Here is a 22,326-nt window from a genome sequence, read left to right as displayed (position 1 = left end):
TTGATGTCGGTTTACACATACGGTTAAGAGGTGAAACTGAGGTTTCCTACAAGGAAAATCAGTTGTTTCTGTAACAACAAAAGATAGCTCCCTTATCAGGGTCTCAAATCATTAGAGAGCATGAAAATGTAATGCACTAAAGCATATTGATTAAGAGGGTGGCTGATTAAGAAAATATATTGATTAATGATGCAAACTGCACAAATTGCTCTCTCTGGAAGAGACCAGGGGTTACATGGGGATTATATGGCTGGGTGCAACTATCCTTGACACTGGTTGCTTTTCCATAGCATTTTAACAGAAATTCCCAATCTATGCTGTATCGCACACTAAAGCAGTGAACTTCAACCACCTCTGTCCCCCAAAATGAATATCCTGGCTGGGACTATGTGCTCTGTCTCACTTTCCTTTTCCTGTCTTATCTAACATCTGATAATATCATTCTGAAGGTCAGATTTTGGGACACCTTTGGCTCATCTACTAATTTTATATACATGTAGATCTATTGCATAACCTTCGTACACAGATTAATTTTGAATCTATCATTTTATCCTTCATACACTACAAAGCATTGACGAATTCTATATATGACTATGGTGATTCGCAAGAAGAACCCCACTAGTCACTGTACCATTTTTGGTATATAGTTCTCGTGACAACATCCACTATTTCTGCTGAAAGTTAACTATCCTTCCAACAATACTTTGCAGTACCTCAACCACCATAGCGGGGGACGACCGACATTAAATGGAAAGCATTTTACTGTACCTTATGTGGCTGTGGTAATGGAATGGGCTGGCAGTGGATGTCATGTTCTAGGGGCTTTGAGGGATATAGGGCCATTCTTCGTGTTGTGTGTGAAGGGAAGAGGAGATAAAGAGAAACGATGTAGCTCATCTTCACTACTTTTATTCTATCAGCTCACCACAGACTGTGTCCTGTGTGGAGAGATGAAAGACTCTCCGGAGGACAAGAGAGACAGGGAAAATGGTATCCTGCTTATCAAACACCTGAAATCATAATCCCTTTCACTGGGTTTGGAAATACTTATGAGAGCAGCTCTTCCTGACTTGGAGAGAAGCTAGGCGGGGTTTCTGAGGTTCTGTCGAGCAGAGCAAACACCAGACAGGCTGTTTTAACCAAGATATTACTTTATGTGTCAGATATTTTTAAATGTTGTCTGATTGGGATCACGTATGATTTCACATAAGCCACTTCTAAAGTTGTGAGTTGACAGTAAAGTGCTGATAGTTGAAGGCATCTGGTTTATGGTAAAGTTAATATACAGTTGAAGTCGGAAGTTTAAATACACTTAGGTTGGAATCATAAAAACAGTTTTGGCAAGTTGGTTAGGACATCTACTTTGTGCATGACACAAGTAATTATTCCAACAATTGTTTACAGACAGATTATTGCACAGATTATCACAATTCCAGTGGGTCAGAAGTTTACATACACTAAGTTGACTGTGCCTTTAAACAGCTTGGAAATTTCCAGAAAATGATGTCATGGTTTTAGAAGCTTCGCTTTGGCTTTGACATCGTGGGAAAATCAAAAGCCAAGACCTCAGAAAAAAAATTGGAGACCTTCACAAGTCTGGTTCATCCTTAGGAGAAATTTCCAAACGCCTGAAGGTACCACGTTCATCTGTACAAACAATAGTACGCATGTATAAACACCATGGGACCATGCAGCCGTCATACCGCTCAGGAAGGAGTCGCGTTCTGTCTCCTAGACATGAATGTACTTTGGTGCGAAAAGTGCAAATCAATCCCAGAACAACAGCAAAGGACCTTGTGAAGATGCTGGAGGAAACAGGTGCAAAAGTATCTGTATTCACAGTAAAAACGAGTCATATATCGACATAACCTGAAAGGCTGCTCAGCAAGGAAAAAGCCACTGCTCAAGAACCGCCATAAAAAAAGCCAGACTACGGTTTGCAACTGCACATGGGAACAAAGATCGTACTTTATGGAGAAATGTTCTCTGGTCTGAATAAACAAAAATAGAACTGTTTGGCCACAATGACCATCAATATGATTGGAGGAAGAAGGGGGAGGCTTGCAAGCTGAAGAACACCATCCCAAAAGTGAAGCACGGGGGTGGAGGCATCATGTTGTGGGAGGATTTTGCTGCAGGAGGGACATCTGCAGCAAAATAGATGGCTTCATGAGGTAGGAAAAGTATATGGATATATTGAAGCAACATCTCAAGACATCAGTCAGGAAGTTAAAGCTTGGTAGCAAATGGGTTTTACAAATTGACAATGACCCCAAGCATACTTCCAAAGTTGTGGCAAAATGGCTTAAGGACAACAAAATCGAGGTATTGGAGTGGCCATCACAAAGCCCTGACCTCAATCCTATAGAACATTTGTGGGCAGAACTGAAAAAGCATGTGCGAGCAAGGAGGCCTACAAACCTGACTCAGTTACACCAGCACTGTCAGGAGTAATGGGCCAAAATTCACCCAACTTATTGTGGGAAGCTTATGGAAGGCTACCCAAAACGTTTGACCCAAGTTAAACAATTTAAAGGCAATGCTACCAAATACTAATTGAGTGTATGTAAACTTCAGACCAACTGGGAATGTGATGAAAGAAATAAAGGATGAAATAAATAATTCCCTATGCTACTAAGACAGGGAACTTTTCCTAGGATTAAATGTCAGGAATTCAGAAAACTGAGTTTAAATGTATTTGGCTAAGGTGTATGTAAACTTCCGACTTCAACTGTAAACACATGTTGCCTAACTCCCAATAATATGAATGAGTTGTAATACTGATAGTGTCTATCGACATCTAACAAAGAGTCAATTCGGGAGAAGTTGTCAAACCACCTGTTTATTTTCTGCTGAACTGCAAAGAGCAAATATTGAAAGAAAATGAGTTGAGTGAAAAAAAGAAGCAAAAAATGAAAGAAGGGTAGTGGTAACACACGTAAGAAAGAAAGGGAGGGATCAAATCCCATGTTTCTCACCAGATAGAGCAGTGAGGGTTCAGATTCATTGAAGATACAAAGAAATAATACATAAAGTTCAAAACAAGTCCATTCTGTTAGAAAGGGGATTGAAGAATGTTTTGCAGTTCACAAAGCAAAAGCATCAATGAAAGATTCCCTGATTCACATAACTGATACTTCACTTGTGGTACGGTCACCCTGAAGACCAAGTTGTCATTGTATTGTTTCCCTCCTGAACCTCTATGTTGTATGATTTTATTAGGTGCCTGGATTCCATTACTTTAGAGAGAATCAAAAGCATCCCAAAGCAACATTACTATTCAGTTTAAAGTTACATTGTTCCTTTGATCGAAACATTTAGCCATCACCGAAAACAAAAATTTGCACTCAAATAACTCCCCGGTGGTACACGGTGGTGGATGGTGAAGGGCGAGGGATGAAACTCATCACAGATGTTTTTTTGAATACATACTGACAGTGACTTTAAGGGCCACAACCCTGAAGAAACTGCAGTTTAAATCAATTTCTTTTGTACTCTGCCCCTCCTCTCTGCCTACGTTCCTAGGTGTCTGTTCCCGCTCTGAGACTGAGGTGATGGTTTACACTGTGATGTGCAATCACCGGAATATCCCTTTTCATGGCCTATCTGGCCACAGCAGGGATCTGGATGGAATGAGCACCATGCCGGTCACGAACGTCGTCTTGGAAATGACCGGACCAAGGTGCAGCATGGTGAGGGTACATTTCTCTTTATTATAAATGTCGCCAACAAAACAAGAAAAAAAAGAAAAAAGACTGAGACGCTTACTAGGGCTATACAGGCCACTAACAAATACAACTACCGACAAAATACAAAGGAAAAAAAGCTGCCTAAGTATGATTCCCAATCAGAGACAACGAAAGACAGCTGTCCCTGATTGAAAACCATACCTGGCCAAAACAGAGAAACAGAAAAGATAGAAATAAAGAAACTAGAATGCCCACCCTAGTCACACCCTGGCCTACCCAACATAGAGAATAAAAGACTCTCTATGGCCAGGGCGTGACAATGCCTCTCTAGGCACACTGCCATATAATCTCCAACTCCTCCCATACAAAGACAATCAGATCCTTAGATGCATGTGTTAATTCACTCTGTTAAAGTTAGGGCAGCCTATACATGTATGTAATGATAAACAATAAAGGTATTTAGTGTTGCCATAAAACCAATAAAAAACAGTTTAATTTATAGGGATATATTTGGAAGGAGGAGGTGTGACTGGATAATCCCAGCTAGAACAGTACTGTCATCACAATATTGTTGGGAGAACATAATGATCATCTTTGCATCCATAAATATTTTTATGTAAACTAAACAGATGTGGGTGTACAAGCACCTACCCATTAAGGCCAGGGATGTGAAAAGGCACTGAGGTGGGTGCTAACAAGATAAAAGTACAATTTGTGCCATTAGGCTATGGTCTAACATCCACCCACACTCCCTCCAAACAGTCAATATGACAAACATTGTCTAACAGCTCTTCCTCCCCACCACCTTAAAGACTGGATGAATGGTGTGAGATTAGAACATGGAAATGGCTGAGGTTTACTGTCCATCGAACAGCATAGAAGCCAATGTCTGGCTGCACCTGGCTGTGATGCTGGGATGCTGCGCCTATCACTACTATAGCTTAATTTGTCCAGCAACCATACAAATGTAGCACCTCAGCCCCTCCCTCTTCTCTGCCTCACCAATTCATTTCTGTGAAAGTTCTGGGTTACATACTGTACACAGAATTGTTAGTATTCCTCCATTTTTCCCTGTTGCCTTGTGTCATGGAGGAAACAAACCCTCAGTCAGGCCAGCCGCGGTGCATTAATAATAGCAGGAGGATTTAAGCTCCTCCAGCCGATATTCCTGAGTGGCCAGTAGGGAGAACAGCACGGCACAAAGATTGGTGTTCAAGAAGCAACAGAGTGAGAGGATACAGAGTTAATATCGGTATCGCAGCAATGGAGGCTGTACAATATAGACCAAATAATCCAAATGATCTAGAATAATAATATATGCTGGAGTGGTGTCATGATTTTGTTGAAAGGTGCAGGCAGCAGTGTTTTCTCTCAAACTCTACAACTGAGCACAGAAGGACACACAGGCACACACACACACACACACACACACACACACACACACACACACACACACACACACACACACACACACACACACACACACACACACACACACACACACACACACACACACACACACACCACACCACACAAACACCAGGGCCCTCTATGTTGTTACCTGTCCAAATGCATCAGATTCTGTCAACATTGTATTTGGCATGGGTCACTGTGGACACCTCAGCCAATTTCCAGACAGGCAGGTCCCTTCAACCCCAAGCCTTCAGGCAAAGTATCTCCCTATTGACAGGATGTGATGTCCTTGTCTGCCTCCTAAATAACCTCCGCAATAATTAAATTGCTTTTGTTTAAAGCAGTTGACATGTCCCAACAAACATTAAAAACAAGAGCATTGTTTCCACCTAGAAAATAATGTTTCAATCAACAACAGCAATAAATAGCCTGCAGAAAGGATAAGTGTCAAAGGAAAGTGGTGCTCATCGTTCTGTAGTGTTGAGCCACTGTGAAGAGTCATAGGGGATAAGGTCTGTTTTAGAAGTACCTTAATCCTGCCCTCATCTCTAAACCCTGCTGAGTTCATAAAGCTCTTACTGTACTACACCTAACCAGGATGTTTTAATTTAATCAAAGTAAAATGTACTATTCTAAGATGAATATGAATTGAATGATCAATTATACAATGATAAAAGAATCTGCCAGTGAGGTTTGTTACCGCAAATGTATAAGCGACTTCAAGACAAACATATGAGCCAAGCTCTACAAATTCTACATTGCTGGAGAGGAACCTCACAATAGATGTGATGCCCTGAACAGAAATGGAGCGCATGAAAAGAGAATTGAATTCCTCTGAAAAATAGAGAGAATAAAAGGAAAAATGTATTACATTGAATACAGGGAATAAAATAAAAGCTGTGAGCTTCCAGAAGCAAACACAGAAAGGAGATTTGTGATTTAAATGAGCCTGCTTTGGTAAGTCTGCTGTTTAAGTGATCCTTTATGAAAGGATCAATTCAATGTTTTCAACGGGAACACTTTTATGTTGGCTTGAAAATGCAGTTCATGTGATACGAATATATTTTTATATTTCAAAAAGAGCCTCATGTAGATTCAAAACACAGAGTAAATTCCATCCAACTTTAACTGCATCAACACATGGATGATTGTTCTGCGTGTTCCACCAGATCTGTGTTGTTCTACCACAGAGTGTGCACTGACCTTCTTAAGTCATGATGGAATACCGCATACCATAATATATTTCCTCCCACACACACACTCAATCACCCTCTGGTTGGGATGTATCTCCGGAGAAGAGGGGGAAACACCAGTCAATAAATGAGATCCAGGACCTCCGCAACCACAGTGCTTACCTTTGAGAATGCTCTGTCCTCGCAGTAGATCCCTGGAGACAAACACAGTGTAGAAGCTCTCAGAGAAGCCTGGTCTGCATGGGGGTTTAGGAGGTTGGCCTGCCTTGGTCCCCTGGGTAGAAAAAAGACTGCCTATAAGCATTGGAAAATGGACTTGTGGCCAGAGGGTCACAGGATGATCTTGCAGGCTTTCAAACTGATATTGAACCTTCGACAGACAGACTAGAGACTGATGTTGCTAATTATCTTCAGTCCACCGCTTGCTGTTTAAATGGATGACAACATTTACTATGGAATCAAAAACACCAGATACCAGTGGGTTCATTGGTCACCTTTTTAAAGTGTTGTATATGATAATGATGGGCAACAAAAAATACTCATAGATCATGTTCATAGTCTAAATAATGTCTAGTAATAATAGACAATCTATTCAAAATGTTTATTCTACCACAAAAACAAAGATGCTATCCAGGAGACAAATGAATATGTTTATTTCAGGCATGAGTAGACTATTTCAGGAAAAAATCATATCAGTTTTTCAATTCCAATTAAATCAAATTATGAGATATAGTGAATTTGATATTATGTCGAGGCTCTAACATGCTAGCAATAGGCTAGTGGTGATTTAATCCCAAGGGAATATGGCAGTCCGTAAACGTGCATGAAGTTCGTGGCCTCCTATAGCCTACTATACAGTTTATGAAACCAAAGGCTTCGGCATGCTCTGCATTGATATAACTCACTAATAGGCTACTGCAGTTCAGTAGGCTAAAGTAAATTATTAGAAAAGGGACTCAAAATGAATAGTTTGTTGGTTTATTCAGGCACCTGTCATTCAACAGGAATGTAGCTTTTTTTGTGACCAAACCCGAAATGAGTGGTGACTACAAAATCATTTTGAAGTATCGTCTGAAATTATCATGACATTATACGCTCTTTAAACGCAGCATGTTATTGTATGGAAAAGTCGCTGACCACAATTCAGCGCCACATGCACAGCGCTGCAAAAGCTCGCGCATGCCAAGCAGGCATAGCAGTGCAGTAGGCTACTTCCACCGTATTTCGAAAATAAATATATCTTACCCAAGATGTTTCCACAAGTAAGGTGCACGTCAGTATAACAACCGTTACAAAATGCATCTTTGCCAGAGCGCTGTAAGATCAAGGGACAGCGTTTTGACCGATTCGCCTTCCTCGAATAAATGGTATTAATTCCCGGAGCTCTCTTCTTAGATGCAAAGTTGTGAGTGCAATAAGAAGCTATATGTGAGAAATTGTTCCGACTTGTCCAGCGCAAAACTGCCGCTGAGAGGAGAGCGATGCTGATGCTGCTCTGTACCAAGGAGCCAGCGCACTTATTGGGTGCTAACGTCACTAGAACCCCTCCTACCGCACAGAATGCACTGTGTTGTCACTGTAAAAGCTTGACCATTTTTCTCATTTGATTAATTATAACTTGATTCGTTTATAGACAAGTTGAAGGCTACATGTGTAAAATGACGAAATGTCCACGTACTGTGTAACAGAAAATAGTGTTTCGTAAAAGGCTATATTATTCTTACTTGAAACTGGCACACTGAGTGAAGCCATCGACCCTTATACTTTCATGTGTCCATCACCACGTGGGAGTCTGTTTCACACCTCAGTTACCTCCTATTCTCGTTATCTATAGTGAGATCCTATTAAATTACTAAGTATTCTAATTAATAATTCTATAGGGCAGGCCAGTGTACCCGCACAGTGGCTAACCGGGCTATCTGCATTGTATCCCGCCATCCCCTCCTTTACGCTACTGCTACTCTCTGTTCATCATATATGCATCGTCCCTTTAACCATATCTACATGTACATACTACCTCAATCAGCCTGACTAACCGGTGTCTGTATGTAACCTTGCTACTTTTATAGCCTCTCTACTGTATATAGCCTGTCTTTTTACTGTTGTTTTATTCCTTTACCTACCTATTGTTCACCTAATACCTTTTTTACACTATTGGTTAGAGCCTGTAAGTAAGCATTTCACTGTAAGGTGAAATGTTGTATTCAGCGCACGTGACAAATAAACTTTGATTTGATTTTTGTGTCTGCAATTGGATGCATTGTTCTTAGGCAGAGGGGGGTGTATAGGTACCCTGCAGAGTAACCTGTAACCATCAGGGGTATTTAACTAGGGAAGGGTCAATAAATACTCAGAACACTAACCTTAAAAAAATACAAACAATGGACAGAAAACGTGCCACAACCGATGTCCCTGGAAGATTCACCCAGGTTTTGCTAAATCCTCTCCTCACCTCCTTTTGAAAAAGGTAATGTTGAAACAAATGTGCTTCTTCTCATTGTCAACTAGTGCATCATCAGGCAAACTATCTTTACAGGGGAGGAATCTCAAAATATTAGCAAAGTGGTAAAAATACATTTCTCTATGTAACAGGGTTATATTGGTGATTCCCCTTGCCACTTTATTGTTAAGCCAATGGGTTTTTGGTTTGAGTTTGTCTTGCCTTCACCTACTCAACATGGCATCTTATTGGCTGGTTTGCGTAGCTTGCTTACGAGGGGGGATGTTCCAGTTAGAATCGTCCCAGTGAACAAGCACCAAACCAGCGGTAAGTTGTTGGTTGCAAAGCACCGTACGTCAAAAGTGATTTTATGCTCTCAAGTGATGATTTAAATGTACAATTTATATCAAATAGTTCGTAAATGTTATTCAAACATCACACATAAGATGCAGGGGTTTTTGGAGAATATTTGTTGTGCATTTTGTTGTAGAGAATTCCAAGTCGAGAAGGTTTTTTGAGAATCTCCCCATCGTTCCCTCCTCCCTCCTCTTTGTTCCAGGAAAGACATCACCATTCCAAAGCCATAGAAACAATTCATTCAAACAGACTAATGGGAGAACATATGAAGTTAACATGATTACTGTAATTACTATATTAAGGGCACCTCCATCCTCAGACAAACCACCACAGTAATTTGTAAACTGTATGTCCATTGACATGCCAATCTACAAGGCTATAACCATTGAATCGCAAATAGTTATGGCCTAAAATGTTAAAATGCAGATTATTCTATAAAATGCAGATTTTTCTTTTTCATCATTATTGAGATGTGTTAGATGTGCAGATCTCTTATTACTTGATGCGATAATGGTATTATGTTTTCTGAATGCATTTATCATACTTAACCCTACCTTTTCTCTATTTTCTCTTGTCTCCATGTCTAACCTGACGTAAATAGTGTATCCTTTCACCCATGCATCCTCTCACCCTCTCTCTCTCTCTCTCCTTACGCTCTCTCTCCTTACTTTACCAGGAAAAAGCTGTAGCCTACTGCTCTTCCTTATCAGTCTTCACTCCCCACAGAAAGAGAGTGTAGCTGCAGCAAATCACCTCTCACTTCCCTTTCATTTCTGTTAGATATTTGTTGTGATTGCTGCAGCGTAAGACATTGATACCGAAAATACCACGTCTCGTCAAAATCAACCTGTACAATGTCCCTTTAAATAAACAACTAGGCTGTGAATTTGGATCTCTAAGGAATAGACAATTCTGTAGCACCTTCAGAAAGTATCCACATTATGTTGTGTTACAGCCTGAATTTAAAATGGATTAAATGTAGACTATTTTTGCAACTGGCCTACACCCAATACCCCATAATGTCAACATGGAATTATGTAATACTGAAAAAAATGTGACAAAGCAATTCACTTGTCCTGAATATAAAGTGTTATGTTTGGGGCAAATCCAATACAACACATTACTGAGTAGCACTCTCCATATTTTCAATCGTAGTGGTGGCTGCATCATTTTATGGGTATGCTTGTAATCGTTAAGGACTGGATCGTTTTTCAGGATAAAAAATAATCCTAAAGGAAAATCCTAGTGGAAATCCAGATTCAGTCTACTTTCCACCAGACACTGGGAGATTAATTTACCTTTCAGCAGGACAATAACCTAAAACACAAGGCCACATCTACACTGGAGCTTCTTACCAAGAAGAAAGTGAACGTTCCTGAGTGGCCGAATTACAGTTTTGACTTAAATTTACTTGAAAATCTATGTCAAGACCTGAAAACGGTTGTCTAGCAATGGATCAACAACCAATTTGACAGAGCCTGAAGAATTTAGAAAATAATAACGGGGAAATTGTGGAAAGCTTTAAGAGATTTAACCAGAAAGACACACAGCTGTAATCTCTGTCCAAGGTGCTTCTACAAATACTTGACTCGGGTGTGTGAATACTTATGTAAATTAGATATTTCTGTATTTCATTTTCTATAAATTGCAAACATTTCTAAAAACGTTTTTTTTGAACTTTGTCATTATAGGGTATTGTGTGTATATATCTGAGAAAAAATACACTGAATCAATTTTGAATTCAGACTGTAACACAACAAAATGTGGAATAAGTCAAGTATGAATACTTTCTGAAGGCACTGTATCCTTCATAGTATTATTGAGACTCATAACATAACACTGGAGACTATAGAAGGTGTTGCTAAGCTGACTCTTAGCTCGGTCCACATTTTAATAATGCTGACATTTCGGAAAGCCTCTGTTGGGTGCCTGGATTTCCATATCCAAGAGGTCGTGACAATTTAATCCCATCAAAAGGTATATGACAGTGCATCTGCGTCAATCATTGCAGGGCTGTTTCTGGCCTTGACTCTGCCGTTCACTTTGTTTCTTTATTTATGTTATCAATGAACATCCCAAAATGTGTCAAAAATGTCCTCCAGTAATTTTGTCCCTTGGTAAGTATAATTATAATCTGCTGTTTGCATAGCTAGCAAAACTGTAGTTGCACCTGGTCTTTATGTTAAAACAAACAAGTTAAAACCATACGTTTATGGCTGTCTATTGGGAGGGGGTTTTGGTCCCATATATTATTTCATGTCTCTATAGGGCATTGTGACTGTGTTTTCATTATGCCCAGCCAGGCCTGGCAGGAAGGCTGCTCAATAACCGTTGAAGGTCTTAAAATCCACTGGCTTGTTCTTTAAACAATGATTTTAATAAGTAACGTCACCTCATAGTTTCCACTTCCTGGACAGAACAGGACTGTTGACAGGAAAAAATACTTTCTGTGAATAGACCATGCTAACCTCTCCTCTGAATTAAAATATAATGAATTCAGTGTTACTCCTAGGATGTTTTTCAGCAGCAGTGGCAAAGTTAGTTTTGGTTGGCTGCAGAGACAAATTAATGCTGTCATGGGGGTGAGAGAGAAATAAAAATTTCAAAGCTATTTTCCTGCAATTCTTCAAATTTTGCCATTGGGATGAAGGAATGTTTATTTTTAAAGCAAATTAACTGCAATCATACACATTTTGTCATGTCTTATGCATTGTTCTTATGCTATCTGAGTGACTCAAACATTACAACAAAATCAATGGGGGCACCATGCCATGACATTTTTGAAATTTCAGATTCTCCCTGTCTAGTTTTTATTTTGATGATTGTTAGTTCTCAAAGTGTCACACCCTGATCAGTTTCACCTGTCCTCGTTATTGTCTCCACCTCCCCTGTGTATTTATCCCTGTGTTTCCTGTCTCTCTGTGCCAGTTCGTATTATATGTTTCCAAGTCAACCAGCATTTTTCCCATTCCCCTGCTTTTTGCATTCTCCTTTTTCTAGTCCTCCCGGTTTTGACCCTTGCCTGTTTCTGGACTTTGTACCTGCCTGCCTGACCATTCTACTTGCCTTGACCACGAGCCTGTCTGCCACCTCTGTACCTCTTGGACTGATCTGGTTTTGACCTCTTTGCCTGTCCACAAACATTCTCTTGCCTACCCCTTTGGATTAATACACATTGTAAGACTCCAACCATATGCCTCCTGTGTCTGCTTTTGGGTCTCACCTTGTGCTTTGATACAAAGATGGTCTTAATAATATATTGCTTCATTATCCTTTCTACATACTTTATATCTGGTTTTGGTTTTAGTTTACATTGAACATGTTTTACAATCCCAGAAATTATTTTTGGTGCTATGAGGAAGCCTTCAAAGCTGTCACAAGTGTAGAAAGGAGAAGGCAGGATGCAGTCACAGGTTTATTACTACTGAATTTATTACAGCACTAATTATGTAAAAGCGTGACGAAACCCAAAGTGCAAAATAATAAAGTACTCAGGAAATAAATGTATGTCTTTCTCTGAGACGCTACCCAGGAAAGGGCTGAAAATAGCCCATGTTAATATATGCAGCCATAGAAATAAGGTTCATGAAATCAATAGCTTGCTAACATCAGATGACATTAATACATTAGCCATTTCTAAGACTCACTTAGGTAATTCCTTTGATACAGCAACAATACAAGGATATAACATCTGTAGAAGAAACAGGAATGCTTATGGTGAATTTATGAAATTGCTTCTTCCGATTATTGATAAACATGCACCTGTTAAGGCTCCATGGACTGATGAGGAATTGACTTTAGTAGGAGAGATTCCTCTCAGGAAAACAAGCAACATTTACAATGACCGACAAAGCCAAATGACAGAGGGAGTATATATACAGTGATAGAGTGGGGATTGGAACCAGGTGTGTGTAAAGACAAGTCCGGGGTTGATGAGTGAAGGGTGAGGCTGGTGTGACAGTACACCCCCCCCCCCTTTGGCGACTACCCCAGAGACGCCGTGCAGGTCGGATGGGATGATGCCTGTGGAAGTCCCAAATGAGAGAATGGTCCAGGACATCCCGAACCCAGCACCACTCTTCGGGACCGTACCCCTCCTAGTCGACCAGGTACTGGAGAGACCCCCCACGATGTTGTGAGTCCAACAGGCTGCGGACAGAGTACGCCGGGGCCCCCTCGATGTCCAATGGAGGGGGAGGTGGGGTCCAGCACTAGCCAAGGGACCAGCTGCCACCGGCCTGAGGAGAGATACATGAAATGAGGGTGAGATTACGGTAATTGACCGGGAGCTGTACGTCAACTCATTGACTCTCCTCAGGACTTTCAACGGCCCCACAAACTGCGGGCTCAGCTTCCGGCGGGGCAGGTCCTTCATAGATAGCTAGACCCTGTCACCGGGGTGAAAGACCGGAGCCACACTGCGGTGACGATCGGCCTGCGCATTCTGCCGGAGACGGGTGTGCTCTGTGTTCCATTCGTCAATCCTCCACCGCAGGAGCCTTGATCGGACTCCGGTGCTAGGGCCGGCTGATAGCCTAGATCACACTGAAAGGGTGTGAGGTTAGTGGAGGTGTGACGGAGGGAGTTTTGTGCCTATTCTGCCCAAGCAGAAACGCAGCCCACTCCCCCGGCCGGTCCTCACAGTAACTACAAAGGTAACTACCCAGTTTTGGATTTCCACTTTCCACTAGTCCATTTGATTGGGGACGATATCTGGAGGTGAGGTTGGCCGTGACTCCCAGTCGTTCCATGAAGGCCTTCCAGACACAAGAGGGGAACTGAGGACCACGGTCAGACATGATGTCTTCCAGGATCCCGTAGTGCCGGAAGACATGAGAGAAGAGAGCCTCCACGGTCTGCAAGGCCGTAGGGAGACCAGGCAGAGGAATCAAATGACAGGCTTTGGAAAACCGGTTCACAATTACCAGGATGGTGGTGTGCCCCAATTACCAGGATGGTGGTGTGCCCTGAGGGGGGAAGGTCTGTGACAAAGTCCACGGAGAGATGGGACCATGGTCGTTGTGGAACCGGCAGCGGGTGGATTTTGCCATAATGGAGGTGTCTCGGTGTATTGCTCTGTGCGCAGGTGGCGCAGGAAGAGACGTAAACCCGGACGTCCTGTGCCAAGGTGGGCCACCAGCACTTGGCGGAGAGACAGTCGATAGTACGGGCTATACCCGGGTGCCCCGACACAGGTGCTGTTTGTGCCCAGGCGAGGAGATGGTCCCGCACATCAGAGGGCACGTAGGTATGCCCCTCAGAACAGTGGGCAGGTAAGGGCTCGTGTCGCAGGGCTCGACAGATGTCCACGTCCACATTCCACACGACAGGAGCCACAATGCGGGACAGGGGAATAATGGGTGTCACTTCCTCCCTCCGGTCCTCTGTGATGCACCCGGACAATGCATCACCCTTGACCTTCTTAGATCCCGGCCGGTCGAAGAGGGTAAAGTCAAACCTGGCGAAGAATAGGGCCCACCTGGCCTGACATGGGTTCAGCCTCTTCGCTGCTCGAATATACTCTAGGTTCCGGTGGTCCGTCTAAACAAGGAATGGGTGTTAAGCACCCTCCAGCCAGGGCCTGCATGTTTTCAGTGCCTTCTTGATGGCCAGCAACTCATAATCCCCCACGTCGTAATTCCGCTCCGTGGGAGACAGCTTCCGTGAGTAGAAGGTGCAGAGTTTAGGCAGCAATCCAGTGTATTGGGAGAGAACAGGCCAGCCATGAGGAAGGGCAGAGACGGGTCAGGATGAGCAAGAACAGGTGCGTTCTTAAAACGTTCATTGAGCTCACAGAAGGCTTCGTTGGCCTCCTCAGTCCAGCACAGCTGTCTAGGACCTCCTTTCAGGAGGGAGGTGATAGGGGCCACCATTGTGCTGAAACCCCTAATGAAGCATCTGAAATAGTTGGCAAAACCTAGGAAGAGCCGACACCGCCTTTATGTTGAAAGGAACAGGACACGACCATACTGCAATGACCCTCTGCTCTTCCATCTCCACTTCCACTGTGGATATCCGATAGCCCGGGAAGGAGACCACCTGCTGTAAGAAAAGGCACTTCTCTGCCTTGATGTACAGGTGATGCCCTATCAGCCTCTCCAAAATGGACCTGCATTACCCTGTATTATGCAACTGTAACCAGGGGAAACCGAAAACTACAGGGTGTGCAGGAAAGTCTAAGATGAGGAAAATTATGCGTTCATGGTGGTTGTGAGCAACTGTGAGGGAAATGGGAATTGTGGTCTGGCACACCAGTTGTCTAGGGCATGGACTGGGATAGGGGGCTGTAAAGGGACTAGAGGAATGCGTAATGATAAGGCCACTGACCGGTCTAGGAAATTGCCACTAGGGCAGGACTCAGTGGGGGGCCAGGCTAGTCCGGGAAGGTGACAGGAAGGAGGACGGGCTGGGTGGACAGAGAGGAGCAAGGCATGTCCATGCCTACCTGGGAAGGTGCAGTAGCGTTCCTCGGCCTGTCACTTCCTCGCCTGGTTCTACTAGGATAGGTATTCCAGGGGTGGTCCAACTCCCCGCAGTAGGATCAGAGACCCTGTTGACAGCGGCGTTGACGTTCCTCTGGGGAAGGTGCGTCTTGCCCACCTCCAATTGGCTCAGTCTCGCTAGAGGTTCCTGGGAGAGACCAAACCCCCAGGATGGGCGACGATGGGCATGCAGGAGATTATCCAGGTGGATTGCCATGGCCAATCAGCTGGTCCAGCATGAGGTCCTCTTCGCGACAGGCCAGTTCGGTCTGGACCTCCACCTGTAGCCCGCTGCGGAAAACCGTCAACAGCACCTGGTCGTTCCAGCCAGTGAACTTAGCCACCGTCTGTAATTCCAGAGCATACTCAGACGCTGTCCTGGGCCCCTGGAGTAGATGCTCGCCTCCCTCTCGGTCCACTGTAGGGTGGTCGAAAACAGCACGGAAGAGTTGGATGAAGCTCTCATGGGACTGCACTTCTGGACCGCCCCTTTCCCAGACAGTTTGTGCCCACTCCAGAGCCCGGCCTGTCAGCACCGAGATCACCAAGGCCACCTTGTCCCTCTCGGAGGCCGTCCCGGCATGACGGGCAAGGTGGAGGTCACACTGCAGGTGAAACCCCCTACAGTGAGCTGGGGTGCCGTCAAACTCCTGATTGGACCGGGTGATGTAGATGGTGTTGGGGTGGCTGGAATGACCGCGGGAGCTGGGAAGGTGGTGGTGTAGCATGCAGCTGGCATACGGTCCGGAGCACGTCGTCCATGGCAATCCAGAGGTGCTCCAGGCACAAGTCGTGGTAATTGCTCCTTTAGCGCAGAGGTCGGGATGTCCTGCTGCTTCCTGTTCTCTTAGGTTGGTCATTCTGTCAGAAGTGTAGAGAGGAGTAGGCAGGAGGCAGCCGCAGGTTTAGAACTACTGAGTTTATTAACTTGTTGAGGATAGGGGGCAGTATTTTCACTTTGGATGAATTGGACACTAGTATTGGACATTATGGAACAAAACAACGATTTATTGTGGAACTAGGACTCCTTGCACTACATTCTGATGAAAGATTATCAAAGGTAAGGGAATATTTATGTTGTAATTTCGTATTTCTGTTGACTCCAGCATGGCGGAGAAATACTTTTACGTCTGAGCCATGTCTCAGATTATTGCAATGTTAGGCTTTTTCCGTAACGTTTAAAAATAATCTGACACAGCGGTTGCATTAAGAACCAGTGTATCTTTAATTATATGTAGAACATGTATCTTTAGTAAAAATGTATGATGAGTATTTCTGTTATCTGGCATAGCTTTCTATAATTCCTCCAGATATTTTGGAGGCAGTTCTGAACATGGCATCAATGTAAACCGAGATTTGTGGATATAAATATGCATATTATCGAACAAAACATAAATGTATTGTGTAACATGTCATAGGAGTGTCATCTGATGAAGATATTCAAAAGGTTAGTGATTCATTTTATGTCTAATCCTGCTTTTGTGACTATCTTTGGCTGGAAAAAATGGCTGCGTTTTCCCTTTGATTTGGTGGTGGTCTAACATATGTTGTATTTTCGCTGTAAAACGTTTTAAAAATCGGACATGATGGGTAGATGAACAGGTTTTAAACAGTCCCTCCAGGATTTTGCGATTTTTTTGTGTGATTTCTGCAGCCACAAATGCTTGATTTTGCAGTAGCTTTTCTGAAATGTTACTATGTTTTTTCCCCACGTTAATTTCATATAAAGCAATAAAAGTCATATGTGCTCAGTTTTAGGACGACTTCAAACAGAATACATAATACAAAAACAATTAGAACCATCTAATGTGCTCAATTCTGTATTTTCCTGAACAAACAGTTCTGTCATAATTCAATCACACACCTCACTTCTCCTCTCCATCAGGCTTGGGGCTTGCTATCAACACGAGATGCACCTCTCTCTCTCTTAAAAAAACAAATAAATTCAAAGCTTATCAATCACTTTCAATTTGAGGGTTGATATTTCTTACTAATAAGTTGTTTTCAAAATTCTTGAGATTTTGATTTTTTTCTGAAAGGGTCGTAAGGGAAATAAAGAACAGAACACGTAAAAATAGAGTTGTGGTTGATTATTATTCCATTTCTAAAGAAATACAGAGTTTCTGCTTTCGTGATCCGTATTAAAGTTTACAGAGAGTTTAAAATGGCAATGCTGACAAATTGCACTCAGTGCTTTGAGCAGTGCTCTCCATAGACAGACTGCGGAGAGCAGAGTGCCGACCACCCTACTAAAGCCAAGGTTAGCGGAGTAAAATGCCATTCTTTCAGCGCTTGCCACAGTCTTCCCTGCTACCATTTCAGTCATGGTGATCTGCCGATGCTGTGGGAACTGTTCTGACATTCTCATATGCTTTGCTGATTCGAAGTGACTGTTGATTGTTGACTTTCTCTAGTTTCCAAAAACATTTGGAAATTGTTTTGCATGTTAGCTGTTATTTTTGTTGGCAAATGAGATTGTTGATGGTTGACAGGCAGTAAAAATCAATCACCCATCATCTTCACACCTGAGTACACTGACAGGCCAGGGGAAAACTTTGTTGACATGTGGTTGGATTGGGCCATTTTCCACTGTAGCAGTTGGTCAGAATTACGAACCCGCTTTTGATTGGACCCTTTTATGCGCTAAATGTGCGGGAATTGGTCAATTGCGAGCTCTCACACAATATGCACAATGCAAGTAGATTTTGCATTGAATTATGCGATCGCGGAATCCTGGAGGGCCTGATTAAAGCACTACTTATATACAGTGGGGCAAAAAAGTATTTAGTCAGCCACCAATTGTGCAAGTTCTCCCACTTAAAAAGATGAGAGAGGCCTGTAATTTTCATCATAGGTACACTTCAACTACGACAGACAAAATGAGAAATAAAATCCAGAAAATCACGTTGTAGGATTTTAATGAATTTATTTGCAAATTTTGGTGGAAAATAAGTATTTGGTCACCTACAAACAAGCAAGACTTCTGGCTCTCACAGACCTGTAACTTCTTCTTTAAGAGGCTCCTCTGTCCTCCACTCTTTACCTGTATTAATGACACCTGTTTGAACTTGTTATCCGAGAGCATTTGGATGATCCAGAAGAAGATTGGGAGAATGTCATATGGTCAGATGAAACCAAAAATATAACTTTTTGGTAAAATCTCAACTCGTCGTGTTTGGAGGACAAAGAATGCTGAGTTGCATCCAAAGAACACCATACCTACTGTGAAGGGGGTGGAAACATCATGCTTTGGGGCTGTTTTTCTGCAAAGGGACCAGGACGACTGATCCGTGTAAAGGAAAGAATGAATGGTGCCATGTATCATGAGATTTTGAGTGAAAACCTCCTTCCATCAGCAAGGGCATTGAATATGAAACGTGGCTGGGTCTTTCAGCATGACAATGATCCCAAACACACCGCCCGGGCAACGAAGGAGTGGCTTCGTAAGAAGCATTTCAAGGTCCTGGAGTGGCCTAGCCAGTCTCCAGATCTCAACCCCATAGACAATCTTTGGAGGGAGTTGAAAGTCCGTGTTGCCCAGCAACAGCCCCAAAACATCACTGCTCTAGAGGAGATCTGCATGGAGGAATGGGCCAAAATACCAGCAAAAGTGTGTGAAAACCTTGTTAAGACTTACAGAAAACATTTGACCTCTGTCATTGCCAACAAAGGGTATATAACAAAGTATGAGATAAACTTTTGTTATTGACCAAATACTTATTTTCCACCATAATTTGCAAATAAATTCATAAAAAATCCTACAATGTGATTTTCTGGATTTCTTTCTTCTCATTTTGTCTGTCATAGTTGAAGCGTACCTATAATGAAAATGACAAGCCTCTCTCATCTTTTTAAGTTGGAGAATTTGCCCAAATGGTGGCTGACTAAATATTTTTTTGCCCCACTGTAAAAGCGGGACGAAACCCAAAGTGCAAGATAATAAAGTCCTTAGGAAATAGTAGGAGAGATTCCTCTCAGGAAAATAAGCAACATTTACAGTGACTGACAAAGCCAAATGACAGGGAGTATATATACAGTGATAGAGTGGGGATTGGAACCAGGTGTGTGTAATGATGACGTTGATCATTACACACACCTGGGTTGTGTCCGGGGATGATGAGTGAAGAGCATTTGCCAGCAGCAGGTTCGGCAGCAGCTAGAATGCCGGCGACGCCGAACGCCTGAGCTGCACAGCAGGGGGAGCCAAAGCGAAGGCTGGTGTGACAGAAGCAGTTGAATTCAACAATTGACTACCCTTCTGTCAATTATACCCATTTCAAAAAGAAGATGTGATGTGGTTTGCAGTGGTGGAAAAAGTACTCAATTCTCCTACTTGAGTAAAAGTAAAGATACCTTAATAGAAAATGGCTCAAGTAAAAGTGAAAGTCACCCAGTAAAATACAACTTGAGTAAAATAAAAAAGTATTTGGTTTTAAATATACTTAAGTATTTAAAGTAAATGTAGTTGCTAAAATATACTTAAGTATTAAAACAATTTTCTAGTTTTTATTTATTTACGGATAGCCAGGGTCACACTCCAACACTCGGATATCATTTTAAAACATGGCATGTGTGTTTAGTTTGTCCACCAGATTAGAGGCAGTAGGGATGACCAGGGATGTTCTCTTGATAAGAGTGTGAATTGGACCATTTTCTATCTTGCTAACCATTCAACATCTTATTTTGGGTGTCAGGGAAAATGTATGTAAAAAGTAAAAAGTACAGAATTTTCTTTAGGAACGTAGTGAAGTAAAAGTTGTCAAAAATATAAATATAATATGTGCCATAGTAAAATATTTAGTAAAGTAAAGGAAGTACTTTAAAGTATTTCTACTTAAATACGTTACACCACTGGTAGTATGTTACCTGTAAAAAATATGAAGCAAGGTTTATGACCCCTTTCAAATAGCCCCTAATTTACCAACTCATTAGCAGGTATAACTCTTGGTGCGGCAGTCTAAGGCACTGCATCTCAGTGCAAGGGGCGTCACTACAGTCTCTGGTTCAAATTCAGGCTGAATCACATCCGGCCGTGATTGGGGTTGATAGGGCATTGCACAATTGGCCAAGTGTCGTCCGGGTTAGGCCAACATTGTAAATAAAAATGTGTAACTGACTTGCCTAGTTAAATAAAGGCAAACTGGGAGGTGTGGGGGTGTTGGGGTCTGTTTTTAGTTCAAATTAGGGAGGTGTTAAACAATAGAAGTGTTAAAGAAGTTACCTGCAAAAGTGCAGAGAACCATTCCCACAGACCTGATACCTGTATTTTGGTTACAGGGTCTGAAAATGCAGGAATCATGACTAGGTCTTTAGGTGGCTTTAATTTTTCCATGTTGTTTACCTACCCCTTTCAAATATACCACAAATCTAGTATAAAAATGCAGGCATGGTAAATTAGTGGGATTTTGGTCTGTGTGTGAAAGGGATATTAGGCTCTAATTTTCTAGATCCTCACCACCGTCTTGATGAGCAAGTATTGAGAGTCTGACATTCTCAGTGTTATGGAACCCCAGTGTACCACCTCCCTGTCAGGCCCTCTGCTGTGCCCACAATGATCTAATGGCTCTTACACAGGCCTACAGACCTGACAGTCTCACCCCACAGAACAAACACGGTAATATTCATGAAAATGATTGTTTTTCTGAATTACTACCCCAAAGCAGGGACTGACTGATTCTCTACTCAGTAAATTCTGTGGCTTGGAGGTACTCTGCCAGTTTTGGAACGCAATTAAATTATTCCACTTGAGTATCAAGCATTTGCCTAATAAAAATACCATCTGGGCACTTGAAGTGAATCGGTTTAAGGCCATGCTGAATTATTAAACAAATCTCACCAAATGGGTCCCAGTTCTCTTTTAAAATGGGAAATAAGTTATGAGCACCATACCATAGACTCTACAGACTGCGGCTGTCTCAAACAAATTTGATTCTCCATATTTTCTTTTATTTTTATTGCTTCTCTGCTTTTTCTGTTACAGTGCAGTGAGTTTCTCCCCTTTCTCTCCGAGCATTAACCTAAAACTTACATTTCTTTACTGACATCAGTATGACTCCAATATAATTAAGTTTTAGGGAATACTGTAATCTAACAATGTACAGTTTGTCATATTAAAATGCTTCCCTTGATCCCAACCTGCATATTAACATTTGTTCTTATAGGTGAATAGAAACACTAATTACTGTCGCATTTACATGCTGTTACATAGTCACTGAGTAGTTAAATTATTATTGCACAGTAATGGAGCTGAGTTGTATTGATTATTACACAAGAGGAATGTCAAGTTACCAATAACACAAACATAATGGATTGAGATCTTTTGTCACAAATAGTCAGATTATTCAGTGATTAATTAAACTAAAATAACCAAACACATTCCCTCTTAATAGACAAGAAAGATATTATGAACAAAGCAATTTCACCCATGATCCAATTCTTCAATCTAACACTGATTAGATAATGTGATATATTGTTGTGAACCTTTCCGATATTCTCTGCACATATTTCAACACAACAGAGCAACAGAATCCTCTCTGTGCTTAAGACTGTCCTCTACACCCAAACACCCAGAAGAAATCATTAGGTAATAGGTCAGCTTTTATCTCAGGGTAGCCATGACTATGGGACATAAATAATGATCTGTGTCTGCGGGATGTACTCCATACAGAAGGTGGGGGATGAGGACCAGGAGCTGCCTGTATCTCCCTGACCTTTTGACTGCACTTTCAATATACAATGATTGCATGACAGGT

General features: G+C 42.1%; 1 protein-coding gene across 2 annotated transcripts in view; it reads right to left on the bottom strand.

Moving 5' to 3' along the window:
- Nucleotides 1-7,797, bottom strand: part of LOC118388391 (cadherin-4-like) — a 325,932-nt gene extending 318,135 nt beyond the window's left edge. For both annotated transcript variants that reach the window (XM_035777425.2, XM_052526700.1), the window contains exons 1-2: nt 7,541-7,797; nt 6,458-6,569 (exon numbers count right to left, since the gene is read on the bottom strand). In XM_035777425.2, coding sequence (XP_035633318.2) covers nt 6,458-6,569; nt 7,541-7,597 — 169 coding nt within the window. In that variant the 5' untranslated portion in view covers nt 7,598-7,797. The remainder of the gene's footprint in view (nt 1-6,457; nt 6,570-7,540) is intronic.
- Nucleotides 7,798-22,326: the final 14,529 nt, after the last annotated feature.

Source organism: Oncorhynchus keta, chromosome 10 (assembly GCF_023373465.1).
Source record: "Oncorhynchus keta strain PuntledgeMale-10-30-2019 chromosome 10, Oket_V2, whole genome shotgun sequence".
Lineage (NCBI taxonomy): Eukaryota > Metazoa > Chordata > Actinopteri > Salmoniformes > Salmonidae > Oncorhynchus > Oncorhynchus keta.
Note: the sequence above shows the minus strand (reverse complement) of the source record. Positions and strands in the feature narration are given on the sequence as shown.